The sequence below is a fragment of the Bos indicus genome, chromosome 1, assembly GCF_029378745.1.
Source record: "Bos indicus isolate NIAB-ARS_2022 breed Sahiwal x Tharparkar chromosome 1, NIAB-ARS_B.indTharparkar_mat_pri_1.0, whole genome shotgun sequence".
Taxonomy (NCBI): domain Eukaryota; kingdom Metazoa; phylum Chordata; class Mammalia; order Artiodactyla; family Bovidae; genus Bos; species Bos indicus.
This window is the reverse complement of record NC_091760.1, coordinates 45,153,645-45,172,828: the sequence shown is the minus strand read 5'-3', so window position 1 is coordinate 45,172,828 and position 19,184 is coordinate 45,153,645. Positions and strand designations below refer to the sequence as shown.

At 42.7% G+C, this 19,184-nt stretch overlaps 2 protein-coding genes across 5 annotated transcripts in view; one reads left to right on the top strand and one right to left on the bottom strand.

Annotated features, from left to right (window-relative positions):
• Positions 1 to 19,184, bottom strand: part of CMSS1 (cms1 ribosomal small subunit homolog) — a 394,532-nt gene that overhangs the window by 60,418 nt on the left and 314,930 nt on the right. Inside the window, exon 2 of one of the 2 annotated variants that reach the window (XM_070787095.1) lies at positions 17,892 to 18,050. The exons of the other annotated variant lie outside the window; for it this stretch is intronic. Within the exon in view, the coding sequence (XP_070643196.1) occupies positions 17,892 to 18,050 (159 nt within the window). The remainder of the gene's footprint in view (positions 1 to 17,891; positions 18,051 to 19,184) is intronic. 2 annotated transcript variants of the gene reach the window in all.
• Positions 18,010 to 19,184, top strand: part of FILIP1L (filamin A interacting protein 1 like) — a 308,123-nt gene continuing 306,948 nt past the window's right edge. The window contains exon 1 of one of the 3 annotated variants that reach the window (XM_019969020.2): positions 18,010 to 18,309. The gene's annotated coding sequence lies outside the window, so the exon portion shown is untranslated. The remainder of the gene's footprint in view (positions 18,310 to 19,184) is intronic. The other 2 variants (XM_070787039.1, XM_070787063.1) reach the window with 2 other exon arrangements.

The window sequence follows — 19,184 nt, the reverse complement described above, 5'->3', positions numbered from 1 at the left end:
GTGATCACCAAAGGCTGTCTCCATGCCCTTCTCACCATTCTACAAATATTCCCCCACCAAGAGGTTCTAATCTGGGGACTGGGTCAGCAACAAGATGATCGCTCTATAAGTCTTTAAGCGGGAGATGGTATATCTTTGGAATCTGCAAATCTAAATGGGAACATGTGTGGAGTGGAGGGGATGGTATTGGGGAATTCTGTGCAGAGTCTGAGATCCTAAGGTAAGTGGATTTGTTGATCAGCTATTTTCCAGGCTTGGTGATCTAGATGGTTCTGGCTCCTGGCCCATCCAAGCTACGGAACTCTGTCAGGTTCGAGGTTTCAGAGACATCCTTAAAGAGAGGACATTGCCTCTGTGGTGCTCCAAGGATTATGGTTCTCTGCTGTAAGGAATTCCAAGAAGGCTCTGATCTGAGTAGACACTTCCTGAGAAGTGCCATCTTCTGGGTGGAGATGAAGACTGAGCAAAGGGCTTGGCACTGGCATTGGAGAATTGCCTTAATTGATAATGGATTTAAAATAATCACAACAAAGCATCACAGAGCTCTGTAATCTATCAAGTGTGTTTACATTCGTTATCTAAAAATAATTTTGAGGCCCAAGAAAATGCTGGAGTGCAGAGGAGGAGGAGTCTCGTAGGCTGCAGTCCATGGGGTCACTAGGAGTCGGACACAACTTCACCTCCACTTTTCACTTTCATGCATTGGAGAAGGAAATGGCAACACACTCCAGTGTTCTTGCCTGGAGAATCCCAGGGACGGGGGAGCCTGGTGGGCTGCCGTCTCTGGGGTCACACAGAGTTGGGCACGACTGAAGCGACTTAGCAGCAGCACCAGCAGCAAGTGAGGAAACTGAGGCTTAAGGAGGTTAAACTGCTGATACTTGCATGGTTTGACTGCCTTCCTTCTTTTTTTCCTTAGTTCTCTTCCTTCCTAACTTCTTCTTTCAGTTTAAAAAAATATCTAGCTATTTAACTATGGGCCATCTTATTCTAGAAAGGATTCAAGGCAGCTTGAGTGAGTGAAGTCACTCAGTTGTGTCCGACTCTTTGCGATCCCATGGACTGCAGCCTACTAGGCTCCTTCACCCATGGAATTTTCCAAACAAGAGTACTGAAGTGGGTTGCCATTTCCTTCTCCTCAAGGCAGCTTACAAGGTTACACACACACAAAAAAATAGTATAAAAGTGGGAGTGAATGTGAAAGAAAAATAAGTATTAGAACTGAAATCAATCCAAGAGTTACACTAAAGATGTTATAATGACATATATATTTGTTACTGATAGGGCACAAATTGGACTCTAAGTTTCTAGTTGTCAATGTGAAAAAAGGAAACCATAACACCATTCAGAGTGGCCACTTGCTAAAAACTAATAGCAGTAGCAAAACAATCAATTCCTCAGAAATATGGCTTTGGGTTCTTAACTACAACATAAGCCAAAATGCATAGCAACTTCCTTTATAATTTAACAGCTTTGAACTAGGCCTTAAGGGGCTTACCTCATAGCTTAGATGGTAAAGAATCTGCCTGCAATGTGGGAGACCTGGGATTGATCCCTGGGTCAGGAAGATGCCCTGGAGAAGGGAATGGCTAGCCACTCCAGTATTCTTGCCTGGAGAACTCCATGGGCAGAGGAGCCTGGTGGGCTACAGTCCATGAGTTCACAGAGTCAGACACGACTGACTGACTAAGCATGCACACAACTAGGCTTTAAAAGGTAATTCTGATTTTCACACAAGAGAAACTACCATGTCATGTTTTAAAGAACATGAAAAGTAGACCATCTCTCTGAACTCCTGTAGCAAATTGTATTTACAGAAGCCAAAGCAGGTGAGACCCCAGGGAACTCATTAGTTGTTGAAACAGCTTTAGGACCAAGTGAGACAGGCAGGGTGACTATTTCCATACCTGCTAAGGGGAAGAGACAAAAACAGAAAACCCCACCTACCTAGCAGGCTACAGGAATAAGAAGGTCTTCGTAGTGATAGTTCATCTTATTTTGTAAATTATTTTAACTTAATGATTAGCACTTGGTGGTAAATATTAACATGATCTTTTTATCTCTTCCGTTTCTAATGATGACTATGCTGGACTGCCAGTTTCTATATTGTACATCTTGTGCCTTCAGGTCCCAAGGCCAGGTTTTATTTATATTGGCTATTTTATAATGGCTTTCTTTCACTCAACCATCCAGTTTCCCTTACTTTTATGACAAGGAACAAGGACAGAGTTTTTCCTTTCTATAATTTATATATGCAGAAAAATAAATCCAGGTCAGGAATACCCCTTGCATCCACAAGAAGAGTCTGGAGCCACCTGACTCATTGACACAACAAGCCCAAAAATAGAAAAAGCAATCTGGATGAAAGGCGAAGATGAGTGGAAACTTCTAAGCCAGCACTAAGGTGATATGTCATATGAAATTAATTCTCTGAGGTCAGCGATTAGAGTCAGGTTACACCCCAAATGTAACTCTGCTTGCTAATTACTTGACCCAATATTTATTTCGTTGAGCAAGATGCCCAGCCACAACTTTCAAGTACGGGCTTGGGGTAAGAGGGAAGGAAGCGACAGCCAGAGAAATAGCAGCTCCTTTCTTTTACAAGTAGATGTGTCTCCCAGGCCCCTAACTGAAACGATTTACCTTCCTTTCTAAAGTGAGAGATCAGATGTGTCATGCGCTTCCCTTTCCAGAAAAATGAGGCACTTGAGATCAAGGAACTCTTTAGCCAGTGGATAAGATGCCTGAAGAAACAGTTGTGTTCTGTCACAAGAAGCTCGGAGCTGAGATGCTAACAAAACCACCCTCTGTAAGGCAAAGAGGAGGAAGCCAGGTGGGAATGGAATGGTGGATGTATGTATCTTTGGACTTCTGAAGACGTATATCTCTCACAATAAAGATATTCAGAGTGGCAGTAAGCAGGAATGCCACTTGCCAGATGGAAATGTTGGATTAATGAGAGTACCATGAACAGGAATGATTCTCAAATACAGGGGGTAAATTAGGAAAACAGCCCTTCCTTAAAGGAGGTGTCACACAGTTGCCCAAGGGGTTGATGAGGGTGCAGAGCAAACAGTAGAAACAGGATCGGAAAGCTGGAATCTGACCACATGAGACTCATCAATAATAAAAATAATGGCGTCAGCAGGTGCTGTTACCCTACGCTATGTGACTGCTCTGGGCCAGGCATTGCACCAAGAGCTTCATGTCTATGACCTCGCTGAAGAGTGCTGTCCCCTCCCTTCCCATATGGCTCCCAGGGGGCATTCTGCCGTTTGGGGATGTTTCTCCCCTTTCGGGATGTCCGTGATATTCAAACAAGCTAGTGGCACCTAAATAACAATGGTGGATGGAAAGAAGACTTCTACCCCATGACTGGCTTGCTGCTGACCCTGAATCATGAGGCTGCTGAGAGGGTCAAGGTCACCAGCTGTGTGACCTGGGGGCCGATGGGAAGGCCAGAGTTCCCCAACCTCTTTCTTTCTCCCATCATTCTCATTTCTGCCCCTAAATCAACACACAGTGAAAGAAAAGAAGGAAAGACTGATGCCTATAGCTGAAGTGTGCAGTTTAATGGCCAGAAACCAGACTTGTCACATGTAATCAAATCATCATAGTGTTGGTGACAGAGTTAAGACAGTTGAAAAAACAGTTGCTATTCCAACTTCCAATTTTCAAGTTATTGTTGGGGCTGAAATTTCTCTCACCTCAAGAGTTTTTATTTTGGAAAATCTCCAAAGCACACTTTCAGCCATATTTGGGTAACTGAAACATGAAAAAAACAGCAATGCTTTTCAGTCATATTAAATTCTAACCAGATGCTCTTAAAAAACTTTTCGCAAGTACACAGCACCTTTTATTCTAGAGGAGTCATTTTTTTCACCCTGAATTGTATTCACCATAGACTGACAATACTAACTCTTTAAGAGACCTGGTAACCCCACTGACACACCATCTCCAGAGAGGAAGTAAAGAGGACCTCATCGGCCTTTCTAATTCTCCCTCTACTCACACTACTGGGAATCCAAGTGAAATCAGTCTAACAAACAAACATTTACTGAATACTTTCTGCATACTGGGAACAAAGCTGAAGAACAGTGGAAAGTTGGCATGAATTTAACTGACCTACAAAATGAAAATGACATGGAGGATTCCTATAAAAAAGTGCTAGGGCAAGAACCCTACCTGAATAGCTCATCTGACTGACTCACCTAAAAGACAGTGCTTCTGGCATCTTTTCATCTATGAACCACTAGGCAAAGAGAGAAATGGCTTGGTGTTTGGAGGAAAAGCAGAGTGGAGAAAAATTAATAGTATTGCCTAGAGTCCATGAGATCTCAGGTCACTACCCTCAGGAAAACCCCAGAGCATGACCCAGAAGTACCTTGCCTGGTCCCCCACTAACCACTTTGACCCCTTCTATTCTCTCCATGAAAGCCAGAAAGACCTTTTGAAAATATAAACAGGACTACACAATCTTCCAGTTTAAAACTCCACAGAAGTTTGCTTTTACACATAGAATTACATCCATATTCCGTACCACAAAGCACAGGCCCTGCCGTGACTGGCCTTCACTTACCCCTTCTGCCTCCCTTGTTCTCCTCCATGCCCACTGCACCCCAGTCACACTGACCTCCTGAGGCTCCTGGAACATGCCAACAGCCTTCTCGCCTCAGAGCATTTAAGCTCATTGTTCTCACACCTGGACTGCTCCTCCTGGTCTAGCTCCTTCACAATACTCAGGTCCAGCTTTAACGTCACCTCTTCAGAGGTCTCCTCTGACATCCAAAGTGGGGCCTCTCCTCCCTCACCATCCTCTGCCTCAATTTTCCCTTATTTTCTACCATAGCACTACTGCAAGTTGTCGTTACCTGATTTATTTATTTGATCCATCCATGACTTTAAATTCCAAAATGGCAGGAACCAATACATCTGTTTTTATGTGTGTGTGTTGTTTGCCATATTTCCAGGGTTCAAGACAGTCTCTGGACACAGCAGAAAGGCAATAAATAATTGTTGAATGGACAAATGAAGTGAATACAATTGCAAATAGTAAATTGGAAAAAACAATAGAAGAGGCATCTTTTTATGTTTTTACTACCATAAATACTGTTATACTACTGAAAATCTTGGCTTTGTTTGAGGTTTCCATTTTAACCAGGACCACCCTGACTGAGCTTAAGAGGCTAAAAGAATGGAGACCTAATTTATGGCTACAATTAGAAAGTTTCAAAATGATTGCTTTATAGCACCAGGTTTGGCATGCAATACAGTTTGAATAAGAGGGGGATTAGCCCTTTCTCATTCAGACACTTGTGGTTGAAAGTAGAGCTGCTATTATGCATGTAGCACAGTGCTCCTTAGGAGACATGACAAAAGAACCTTACAGTCAGGCACCGGAACAGTAAGAATGGCCACAGTACAAGGTATTCCTGGGAAGCTACTAAGAAGCTGGTCCAACTGGAATGTCCTTGTCGCCCTGCCGTGTGGCCCTGGCCTGGGATGCTGAACAACGGAGTTGCCTGGAATCTCAGAAGGACCCTGGGTAGCAGGCCTTCCTCCCCACCTCTGCCCAGTGACTAAAAAATAATATCAGGAGTGTGTTCTGTTGGGTTCTTTGGTGCCTAAGAACCATGACTGGTCTGGCCATACTAGAAAGGGAGCCTAGAACTGCCTTCCTGCCGGGGGACACTCCCTGGAGGGCCTGCAGTGGCCCCAGCTCCTCGTCCACTGGATGTACAGCAGACTTTTTCCAATCACCTCCTGATTTGTCCAGCCCTTAGGATAACATTTTCTCCTTGGTTTTCTCAGTGTATTCAGTTTTTCTGCTCAGACTACAGCCACTCAGAACCTAGTTATTTAGATGGGGTTCAGCTTTCTTGCACAGTTCCTGTCTTTCCCTGTCTCCTCCTCCCCATTCCCTAGCTGCTGCTTGGGATCTGGTCCCACCTCAGGCAGCTCACTTGGCACCACACTGCAGCCACCTACCCAGATTCTCCAGGCAGGGCTGAAATAACTCCACTTGTAACATATGCTGCCCGGTCCTCATGCTGGGGCTGCCTCTCCCATTCCCCATTCTCCACCCCACAGAGGTCCTAGCATCTTTCATCAGTCAAGTGCACAGAGGTGACATTAGTGGCCCCCTCAGGTCACAGGGACAGCCTTGTTTAAACCCAGGGATGACTCTGGGGAATCCGTGACGTAGTGGCTTCTTTAAGGCTTCATGTCAAGTAGAGGGCAACCAGTGGTGTGAAATTTAAACCTGAGTTACACAATTTTCATGAATAAAACATGAGGCTAAAATTAGATGAGCACTGAGCTTCTTTTCAGGAGAAACATCCCAGAGTCCTACACAGAGCTCTTCCGGATCCAAATCCTGAAGGTTTCCCACTATACCTCTCTGACCGTAATTTTCTGCTAAAATGCCTCTGGTGGCTCCCCACTGTCTGTGTGGTTATAACGTCTGGCATCAACGCATCAAGGCTCTTAACATTTTGGACCCAAATAAAGATTCCACTTTACCTAAGACAAGGCTGGACACCACACCCCTGTTCTCCGGACTTGGGAGCAGCTCGACTCTGCTGAGCCCATCGCGTGCTCTCCTGCCAGCCTGCCTGCGCTCACACTGTGTCCTCTGTGGAGAATACTCTCCTTCTTAACCCTGCCCCTGGCAGAAACCCACTCCTCCTCCCCCAGGGCGTTCGGTTCAAATATTTCCACCCCACCTCCGCCCCGTGCAGCTTCCCCGACCTGCAGTTTGAGTAGACTCAGACAGCATTATGTTAAGCCCTATATTACAATGCACAGCCCATCAAAATTATAATTGTGATGAGTGTCTCTCCTACTACAGTCTGAGTTTTGCATGGTATATTGCAGGCACTCAGTAAATATCTGTGGAAGTGAGCTAAAAATGGTGTGCTTATACTTGTATAACTGGCTATTAAAGACAAAAGTTACTAAGCCAAGATTTGAGCTGAAAAAGGAATCAACTTTTTGCTGATATAACATGTCTTTGTAAGATGTGTCATTAGAAAGGAAAAACAAGACTAGATTAAAACAACATTGTCAAGAGAAGAAGGGCTGAGAGGGGAGAAATTCTTCTAACTCATGTATTTTTCCTGTTCACAAAGGAACTTTCTAGTCAAGGAGAAAACATTGATTCAGTTTGAGATGTTGCTGGAATTCTTTCCTTTTTCCTCTAGTTTTGGGAGAACTAGTATCCATTTGGAAAAGTAATGGGGATGTAGAAGTGAAGACAGCAATGCAGCGATATGCATAAACAAGGCTTCTGAGTGATGATACAGCTCTGCCGAGAGAGAAATAGTACAGAACGACACTTAAGTAGGACACTTGAGGAATGCCTTAGCGCTAAGACAGCTGTCACCTGATATTTTGGAATTTCTGAAATATATGAAGAAATAGCACCTGGAAACCGAAAAGTACAAATTGTTGGTAACAACAACATTCCGAAGTCAAAAGTATATTTTCCTCATCTTTTAAAAAAAGTTAGCCTGTTAGCATCATTCTCACTTTAGAAAAATGTGAAACCCTAAAATACGTATAATTCTAGAACACTGTCTACAGGTGGCCTTCAAAAGAGAGAGCTGCCCTTCACTGTACCAGATTTTCCTAAACAGACCTGTTTACCTGGAGGTACTTTTCTGTTTCGTGGATTATCCAGAACTTTTTTTCCACCTCTTAAATTTTTTTTTTAAAAACTGGAGGCAATGGCACCCCACTCCAGTACTCTTGCTTGGAAAATCCCATGGATGGAGGAGCCTGGTGGGCTGCGGTCCATGGGGTCGCTAAGAGTTGGACACGACTGAGCGACTTCACTTTCACTTCTCACTTTCATTCATTGGAGAAGGAAATGGCAACCCACTCCAGTGTTCTTGCCTGGAGAATCCCAGGGACGGGGGAGCCTGGTGGGCTGCCGTCTATGGGGTCACACAGAGTCGGACACGACTGAAGTGACTTAGCATAGCTTAGCGTAGCATAGTTGCTATACAATGCTGTGTTAGTTTCAAGTGTAGAGCAAAGTGAATCAGTTATACATGTTATACAGACCTTTTATTTTTACATATAAGTCATTAATCCAACCCTTAGGGAAGAGGAAAGAAAGGATAATATGTGAGATTTAAATCTGTCAATTTCTCTGCTGGTAAATGTTTACTAGGAAAAATTTTAAAAGCCTGGAATTTAAAAATGACTGATTGATAGGTTTAATATGTGAGCGTTCTTCTTTCGTGACCTTTCAGCTCACTGAGACACTATTCTACAGCTGCTTTACCTGAAGGTTGCTTCTTCCTCTATGCACTAGAATGGCCAGTGATCCTGCCTCCATACAGTACATATTTACTGAGCTCTGACTTTGTGCTCAGGGTTGGGGCTACGGTGTTAGAAGGTGCTCTCTGCTCTAAGAACTCCCAGATGCAGAGGGGGAGAGACAAGTGTGCTGGAAGTTGCAATTAAACTGGGATTGAGGGTAAGGTACAGTTAAGCTCTGGATGCCTTGGGAGTACCAGGGAGGAACATAATCCATGTGGGCCGGGAGAGGACAGTGGGAAGGAAGGGTCTGGAATGTGAGTCAGCATGACGTGAGGCATGCCCAGGGAACACTGTCTCGGACACCCAGTGATCCAGCTCTGCTGCTGAGACTCCTGCACTTCTTTTCACAGTTCACAGAAATAAACAGACAAAAAAGGACAAACAGTTTAAAATGAGTTTAAATCTCACTATATTTTTAAGAACTGATACTGATACATCTCTCAATGCAGACATCCACAGTGATAACTATTAGTAAGAGTTAAGCAAAAGGCATACATAGCATTAGTGTTTTCCTGGATCATTTTCAGGTCATCAGTTGACAGGTTCATGGAATATTAGTGCTTAACTAGAACCAAGATCCGGAGAAGGCAATGGCACCCCATTCCAGTACTCTTGCCTGGAAAATCCCATGGACAGAGAAGCCTGGTAGGCTGCTATCTATGGTGTCGCATAGAGTCGGACACGACTGAGCGACTTCACTTTCACTTTTCACTTTTCATGCATTGAAGAAGGAAATGGCAACCCACTCCAGTGTTCTTGCCTGGAGAATCCCAGGGATGGCAGAGCCTGGTGGGCTGCCGTCTATGGGGTCGCACAAAGTCAGACATGACTGAAGCGCCTTAGCAGCAGCAGCAGCAGAACCAAGATCTTTCAGTCCAGAACCTTCACAAAGGGGGAAATTGAAGCTCAGGATCAGTGAAAAAAAATGACCACTAAAAGATAAGGGATACTTTCCCCTGCTATTTCCCTTCTTTACTTGGTTGTTTGGTTACCTATGAGTAGACGGAAATACGACCCTTTAGAGAATCTGTTCTGGTTACGTCCTCACAATTCCATCAGCTGTCTGTTCCACCACAGAACTACGAGTCTGCCCAGCTTTCCGTTCCCTCCTCCCCTGCAGATACCCATTGGCGGTCGACACTGTGATAGGAGGGCTACAGGAAGGGGAGAGAATGACTGTCTTGAGACCCAGTTTTCAAACTTTAATGGTCAGACTAATATTAATTCCATGGACCCAAAGAAACTTTAATCATGATGGAATTTATGACAATTATATTTCAGGGTATACATAAAGTGAAAAGTCGAAGTGTTAGTCACTCAGTCATGTCTGACTCTTGGTGACCCCATGGACTGTAGCCTGTCAGGCTCCTTACTTAGTCCATGGGATTCTCCAGGCAAGAATACTGGAGTGGGCTGCCATTCCCAACTCCAGGGGATCTTCCCAACTCAGGGGGTGAACTCAGGCCTCCTGCATTGCAGGCAGCTTCTTTACTGGCTTAGCCACCAAGCAGAGACAATTATATCAGTTCTGGAAAGAGGCCTAGTGGATACTGTGCAAAAGGAAAATAAGAAATTATTAAAACAACACATGGTTACTTGTCTCATAAAGTTGCTTATATCTCAAAAGTATATCTTATTAGTATAACTTTAAGTCAAAAGCTGTCCTTTACCTTTTTCAAAGGTGAGTGAACAAAACTGTGAAAAGTCTGATTCAGGCCCATGGCGGTATACCAGAATCTCTTCAATATGCCATGTGAAAACGGAAAGACTGATAAGGAATTTACTTCTTTGTATTCATAAATACAGTACTATAGTAGTGCTGTCTGACAGAGATATAAGCCACCTATGTAATGTTAAATTTTTTAGTAGTCTCATGAAAAAGCAAAAAAAAAAAAATGGTAAAAACAATTTTTAAAACTATGGTAAAATATAAATAAGAATTTACTGTCGACCATTTTTGAATGTAAAATTCAATGGTATTAAGTATATACATTCACACTGTTGTGCAACCACCATTACTATCCATTTCCAGAATTTTCCTATCATCCCAACAGAAACTCTATACCTGTGAAATTATAACTTCCTATCCCTAACCCCCAGCCCTTGGTAACCTTACTTTACTTTCTATCTCTATGAATTTCACTATTCTAAGTACCTTATGGAGAAGGCAATGGCACCCCACTCCAGTACTCTTGCCTGGAAAATCCCATGGACCGAGGAGCCTAGTAGGCTGCAGTCCATGGGGTTGCTAGGAGTCGGACACGACTGAGTGACTTCACTTCCACTTTTCACTTTCATGCATTGGAGAAGGAAATGGCAACCCACTCCAGTATTCTTGCCTGGAGGATCCCAGGGACGGGGGAGCCTGGTGGGCTGCCGTCTATGTGGTCGCACAGAGTCGGACATGACTGAAGCGACTTAGCAGGCAGGCAGGCAGGTACCTTATACAAGCAGAATCAGACAGTATTTGTTCTTTTGTCTGGCTTATTTCACTTAGATTTGTCATCAAGTTTCATCAATATTTTAGCATACATCAGACTTCCATTCTTTTTTAAAGACTGAATAATATTCTACTATAGGCATACACTGCATTTTGTTTATCTACTCATCTGTTGTTAGACATTTGAGTTGTTTCTACTTTTTTGGCTATAGTGAAGATAAAGATAATTTTAATGTGTTTTATTTAACTCAATATATCCAAAGTATTAAATTTCAACATAGTCAATATAAAAATAATTAATGAGATATTTTCTATTCTTTTTTGCAAGAAGTACCTGAAATTCAGTGTGTATTTCACAACTACAGCACATGTCAATTTGGATTAGCCAAGTTTCTTGTACTAATCAGCCACATGTAGCTAGCAGTTAATATAGGAGGGTTTGTAGTCAAGTTTTGGTAAATCATGACTCCTCCTGCAATACATCTTAGTGGATAATTTACACTTTATTGGTTCTCATATAGCCCAGGTGTTTAGAAGTGGGGCTCTGGAGTCAGATTAATCTAAATTCAAATTTCAGATCTCTCACTAATTACCTTAGTATATTAGAAAGGTTACTTATTAATAATATTTCCAAATGTGAGTTCCTTCATCTGTAATGTGGATAAAAAACACTATTTCTCCCACAGGGTTGCTGTGAATTAAGTTAAGTAACACAAAATGCTTAACATAGCATTGCCACAGAATGCTACTATTAAGTATAATAAAAAAAAAAGGCGGTATTCCGGGTCATTAAGACCTTTGTTTTTGTATAGTTCTGTGTATTCTTGCCACTTCTTCTTAATTTTTTCTGCTTCTATTAGGTTCTTACTGTTTCTGTCCTATCACACCCATCTTGCGTGAAATGTTCCTTTGATAGCTCCAAGTTTCTTCAAAAGAGCTCTAATCTTTCCAATTCTATTGTTTTCTTCTATTTCTTTGCACTTTGCAATTTGCATATTCTTGCATTGATCATGATGGTGTGATCACTTACATAGAGCCAGACACCCTGGAATGCGAAGTCAAGTGGGCCTTAGGAAGCATCCCTAAGAACAAAGCTACTGAAGGTGATGGAATTCCAGTTGAGCTATTTCAAATCCTAAAAGATGATGCTGTGAAAGTGCTGCACTCAATATGCCAGCAAATTTGGAAAACTCAGAATGGCCACAGGACTGGAAAAGGTAAGTTTTCATTCCAATCCCAAAGAAAGGCAATGCCAAAGAATGCTCAAACTACTGCACAATTGCACTCATCTCACACTCTAGCAAGTTCAGTTCAGTTGCTCAGTCATGTCTGATTCTTCGTGACCCCATGGACCACAGCACACCAGGCCTCTCTGACCGTCACCAACTCCCGGAGTTCACTCAAACTCATGTCCATTGAGTAGGTAATGCCATCCAGCCATCTCATCCTCTGTCATCTTCTTCCCCTCCTGCCTTCAATCTTTCCCAGCATCAGGGTCTTTTCCAATGAGTCGGTTCTTCGAATCAGGTGGCCAAAGTATTGGAGTTTCAGTTTCAACATCAGTCCTTCCAAGGAACACTCAGGACTGATCTTCAGAATGGACTGGTTGGATCTCTTTGAGTCCAAGGGACTCTCAAGGGTCTTCTCCTACACCACAGTTCAAAAGCATCAATTCTTCAATGCTCAGCTTTCTTCATAGTCCAACTCTCACATCCATACATGACCACAGGAAAAACCACAGCCTTGAGTAGACAGACCTTTGTTGGCAAAGTAATGTCTCTGCTTTTTAATATGCTGTCTAGGTTGGTCATAACTTTCCTTCCAAGGAGTAAGTATCTTTTAATTTAATGGCTGCAGTGACCATCTGCAGTGATTTCAGAGCCCCCCAAAATAGTCTGAAACTGTTTCCCCATCTATTTGCCATGAAGTGATGGGACCAGATGCCATGATCTTGGTTTTCTGAATGTTGAGCTTTAAGCCAACTTTTTCACTCTCCTCTTTCACTTTCATCAAGAGGCTTTTTAGTTCCTCTTCACTTTCTGCCTTAAGGGTGGTTTCATCTGCATATCTGAGGTTATTGATATTTCTCCCAGCAATCTTGATTCCAGCTTGTGTTTCTCCAGCCCAGTGTTTCTCATGATGTACTCTGCACATAAGTTAAATAAGCAGGGTGACAATATACAGCCTTGATGTACTCCTTTTCCTATTTGGAACCAGTCTGTTGTTCCATGTCCAGTTCTAACTGTTGCTTCCTGACCTGCATACAGATTTCTCAAGAGGCAGGTCAGGTGGTCTGGTATTCCCATCTCTTTCAGAATTTTCCACAGTTTATTGTGATCCACACAGTCAAAGGCTTTGGCATAGTCATTAAAGCAGAAATAGATGTTTTTCTGGAACTCTCTTGCTTTTTTAATGATCTAGCAGATGTTGGCAATTTGATCTCTGGTTCCTCAGTTCAGTTCAGTTCAGTCGCTCAGTCGTGTCCAACTATTTACGACCCCATGAACCTCAGCACGCCAGGCCTCCCTGTCCATCACCAACTCCCCGAGTCCACCCAAACCCATGTCCATTAAGTCGGTGATGCCATCCAACCATCTCATCCTCTGTCGTCCCCTTCTCTTCCTGCCTTCAATCTTTCCCAGCATCGAAATCTGGTCAACCACTTGTAAAAGAATGAAACTGGACCACTTTCTAACACCATACACAAAAATAAACTCAAAATGGATTAAAGATCTAAACGGAAGACCAGAAACTATAAAACTCCTAGAGGAGAACATAGGCAAAACACTCTCCGACATACATCACAGCAGGATCCTCTATGACCCACCTCCCAGAATATTGGAAATAAAAGCAAAAATAAACAAATGGGACCTAATTAACCTTAAAAGCTTCTGCACATCAAAGGAAACTATTAGCAAGGTGAAAAGACAGCCTTCAGAATGGGAGAAAATAATAGCAAATGAAGCAACTGACAAACAACTAATCTCAAAAATATACAAGCAACTCCTACAGCTCAACTCCAGAAAAATAAACGACCCAATCAAAAAATGGGCCAAAGAACTAAATAGACATTTCTCCAAAGAAGACATACAGATGGCTAACAAACACATGAAAAGATGCTCAACATCACTCATTATCAGAGAAATGCAAATCAAAACCACTATGAGGTACCATTTCACACCAGTCAGAATGGCTGCGATCCAAAAGTCTACAAATAATAAATGCTGGAGAGGGTGTGGAGAAAAGGGAACCCTCTTACACTGTTGGTGGGAATGCAAACTAGTACAGCCACTATGGAGAACAGTGTGGAGATTCCTTAAAAAACTGGAAATAGAACTGCCTTATGAGCCAGCAACCCCACTGCTGGGCATACACACTGAGGAAACCAGAAGGGAAAGAGACACGTGTACCCCAATGTTCATCGCAGCACTGTTTATAATAGCCAAGACATGGAAGCAACCTAGATGTCCATCAGCAGATGAATGGATAAGAAAGCTGTGGTACATATACACAATGGAGTATTACTCAGCCATTAAAAAGAATACATTTGAATCAGTTCTAATGAGGTGGATGAAACTGGAGCCTATTATACAGAGTGAAGTAAGCCAGAAGGAAAAACATAAATACAGTATACTAACGCATATATATGGAATTTAGAAAGATGGTAACAATAACCCGGTGTACGAGACAGCAAAAGAGACACTGATGTATAGAACAGTCTTATAGACTCTGTGGGAGAGGGAGAGGGTGGGAAGATTTGGGAGAATGGCAAAGAAACATGTAAAATACCATGTAGGAAACGAGTTGCCAGTCCAGGTTCGATGCACGATGCTGGATGCTTGGGGCTGGTGCACTGGGACGGCCCAGAGGGATGGTATGGGGAGGGAGGAGGGAGGAGGGTTCGGGATGGGGAACACATGTATACCTGTGGCGGATTCATTTTGATATTTGGCAAAACTAATACAATTATGTAAAGTTTAAAAATTAAAAAAAAAAAAAATCTTTCCCAGCATCAGGGTCTTTTCCAATGAGTCAGCTTTTTGCATGAGGTGGCCACACTAGCAAAGTAATGCTCAAAATTCTCCATGCCATCCTTCAATGATACATGAACTGTGAACTTTCAGGTGTTCAAGCTGGATTTAGAAAAGGCAGAGGAACCAGAAATCAAATTGACAACATCTGTTGGATCATCGAAAAAGCAAGAGAGTTCCAGAAAAACATCTACTTCTGCTTTATTGAATATGCCAAAGCCTTGGACTGTGTGGATAACAAGAAACTGGAAAATTCTACAAGAGATGGGAATACCAGACCACCTGACCTGCCTCCTGAGAAATCTGTATGCAGGTCAAGAAGCAACAGTTAGAACTGGACATGGAACATCAGACTGGTTCCAAATCGGGAAAGGAGTATGTCAAGGTTGTATATTGTCACCTTGCTTATTTAACTTATATATGGAGTATCATAAGAAATGCTGGACTGGATGAAGCACAAGCTGGAATCAAGATTGCTGGGAGAAATACCAATAACTTCAGATATGCAGATGATACCACCCTTATGGCAGAAAGTGAAGAACTAAAGAGCTTCTTGATGAAAGTGAAAGAGGAGAGTGAAAAAGTTGGCTTAAAACTCAACATTCAGAAAACTAAGACCATGGCATCCAATTCCATCACTTTATGGCAAATAGTCGGGGAAACAGTGGAAACAGTGTCAGACTTTATTTTTGGGGGCTCCAAAATCACTGCAGATGGTGACTGTAGCTATGAAATTAAAAGACGCTTGCTCCTTGGAAGAAAAGCTATGACCAACCTAGAGAGCATATTAAAAAGCAGAGACATTACTTTGCCAACAAAGGTCCGTCTAGTCAAAGCTATGGTTTTTCCAATAGTCATGTATGGATGTGAGAGTTGGACTATAAAGAAAACTGAGCCCTGAAAAATTGATGCTTTTGAACCGTGGTGTTGGAGAAGACTATTGAGAGTTCCTTGGACTTCAGGGAGATCCAACCAGTCCATCCTAAAGGCAATCAGTCCTGAATATTCATTGGAAGGATTGATGTTGAGCTGAAACTCCAATACTTTGGCCACCTGATGCGAAGAACTGACTCATTTGAAAAGACCCTGATGCTGGGAAAGATTGAAGGCAGGAAGAAAAGGGGACGACAGAGGATGAGATGGTTGGATGGCATCACTGGCTCAATGGACATGAGTTCGAGTAGGCTCCAGGAGTTAGTGATGGACAGAAAGGCCTGGTGTGCTGCAGTCCATGGGGTCTGAAAGAGTTGGATATGACTGAGCAACTAAAATGAACTGAACTGAACGCAACTAAATTTCTTTGCATTGTTCATTTAAGAAGGGCTTGTTATCTATCTCTCCTTGGTGTTCTCTGAAAGTCTGCCTTCAGTTGGGTATATCTTTCCCTTTCTCCTTTGTCTATAGCTTCTCTTCTTTCCTCAGCTATTTGTATAGTCTCCTCAGACAACTCTTTAAAAACGTCGTCACCAAAGACAAAGAAAGACTGAAACACTGTTCAGATTGAGGGAGAGCCATGACCACTAAATGCTACACATAATCCTGGAACAAATGAAAAAATAACATTTCCCTCTGCAAATAATACTATTGAGACAGTTGGTAAAAAGTTGAATGGGGACTATGGATTAGAAAATAAAATGGTATCAATATTAATATACTGAATTTGATAGTCATATAATAGTTATGTAGAAAAGTGTACTTGCTTTTAGGATAATAACACTGAAGCACACAAGTTGATTCAGAAAAACATACACACACACATATAAACACAAGGAGATAGGTGGGTAGAGGGAGATTAGAGGAAAAAAGGGAGAGAGACAGCAAATGTGGCAAAATGCTAAAATTTGGAGAACCTGAGTGAAGAGTATACAGGAATGCTTTACTATTCATGTATCTTTTCTGTAAGTTTGAAATTATTTCAATGATAATAGCTAAAAATAAACAGCATGGGTTTCAGTGCGACTCAGATGGAAGTTTGAATTCCAAGTCTGATGTTTATCATCCAGGAGACTGTAGGGAAGTTAATTATTGTGAGCTTTGGTTTTCTTATTTGATCACCAATTCAAGACCAGTTTGGTCTTCCCAGATGGCGCTAGTGATAAAGAACCCGTCTGCCAATGTAGGAGACATAAGAGATGCAGGTTCGATCTCTGTGTCTGGATGATCCCCTGGAGGAGGGCATGGCAACCCCCTCCAGTAATCTTGTCTGGGCAGAAAAGTCTGGCGGGCTACAGTCCATAGGGACATGACTGAAGCAACTTAGCATGCACGCACAGGACTAACTTAAAGGGATGCTGTGATGGTTATGTAAAATAATACCCAGAATGGAGCACCTGGCTAGTGGTGAGTCTGCCTGGCAGAGGACCTGATACCTAACTGGTGAGGAAGTATGTACTTGCTAAAGAAATGAACAAGCTCCTTCCTCCTGCCCCTCCCCACCAATCAGATTAAGTGATAGCACTTAGAGAAAACTAACAAATTTTAACAAAGTATGAGATTTTTCTTAACATTGCATAACACAAAACAAAAACCTTGATTAATCATAATAAATATCATCATACATTTGAATGTTGCTCTTAAGTTTCCTCAGCATTTTGCCCTCATGTCTCATATGACACTGAATGGAACAGGCAGGCATTCAAGTTAAAGTTCAACACAGCGTTAATAATAGCGAGTCTCTGCAGTGCCTTGGGTCACGACTGTCAAAGAAGAGGGCATGCCCTTATTACTTAAATCTCAAACAGGGCTTGCATCAGTTCTTGGTTGCAGGGTACAAAATGAGGTGCAGTCTAACGTCCATCTGGGCATCTGTTCTTAAGATGCTGGCACCGCTGTTTGTTGTGGTTCACAGTGTATCTGGGGCAGTGACAGGGCACAGAAGGGGACCCAGGTTGTGCCTGGGAGGTTTCTTCTCTCGGCCAAGATGTGCACATAAATTTGAAATCACCCAAGAGGGTGGTTTCAGAGTTGCCTGCCAAAGAGTGGTGTCTTCTAATCTGGAGAGCAGCTGCTGGGCACAGGCATGCAAACACACACACACATAGACACACACACACAGACACACACACACCCAGACACACTCACGGAGCCTATACCTGCCTCTACTTGTCTGCTCTGGGCAGATGGCTCCTGGGTCTTGGGTCGTCTCATTCTGCACCTCAGTCCAGTCAGACCCTTTCTTCTGTGGAGGCTGGCAAGCTGTGGGGTGAGAGATTCAGCCAGGTCGTCTGCCTTCTGAGTATGAAGGACACTGCCTGGAGAGGGAGGAGGGTTATATTTAGTGTTTGGGCCCAGTCAGTACTGGGCTCCCCACTGCCTCTCCTCTGCGGAACTGTCAGTGGACCCTGGTTGCAAGTTCTCCTTGACTTTGAAGCCCACAAAACAAAAACTGAGAGACTGTCCAAAAAGAAAAGAAGAAAACGCTGTTGGCCCCTGGATTCCACTGTTGGATTTGGTGGGGATGAGAAGAGAGGACCACCGGGTGTGACCAAGCAGAGGCACCTGCGCGGTAAGGTAAGTGTCCCCATTGCCACTGAGAAGAGGCTTTGGGGACGTGTCTGTGATACCCAACATCCAGGAACGGCCCCCACTGCTCCCCAGGAGCAGGAGCTTCTGGGCATTATGCAAGGGAATAGAGTAAATCTTAGGCATGATTAAGGGCTTATGAAGGGTGATGACTTTTTTTAATATGAAGAAGAGCTGCTTGCAAAATAGAGGAACTATCCTGACAGGAGATATGAAAGGAGACCAAAATAAAATTTTAAATTGCTATCCTCTTTAGAGCAAGACAGATGGTCAAAAATTTTAAAATGGTTTGGGCCGATGACTTTGCTTGGTAATAGCTTGATTTTGCAAACTGATGTAAATGATCAATGCATAATTTGAAAATCATCCCAAATGTGGTTATCAATGGAGAAGTGTATTGGATAGGCTAGACTGGTTAGGAGGCATTTTCTTTTTATGGAAAGACAGAAGAAATTAACATCTTAAAATGGCAACTTAGAGGTATTCCTTTTCGTTTCCTTTTGTTCATATTTCTTTGGTGCTAAAGATTTGATGAATGGGCAAGATTTGATGAATGGGGGCCAGAGAAGAGAAGCAGATTCTTGAGGTGGGGTTTTTTGGAAGGTCTTGGAAGATACCTATCACCCCAAAGCATGACTGGATATTTATGGCACAACAAACCTCAGTGTCAATGGGAAATGAAGCCTGATTGCTGCCAAATGATACCAGAGAAAGTTCTGCTCACTGTACTTGCTCAGTGGGAGTATTAGTCAGTGTGTAGGGTGAATGCATAGTTTTGAATACAGATACAGTTCGAGAGATACACGTTCAGCTAAAATTTTTGTGACATATTCAATCACTCTTTTTCATTACACCTGATGATC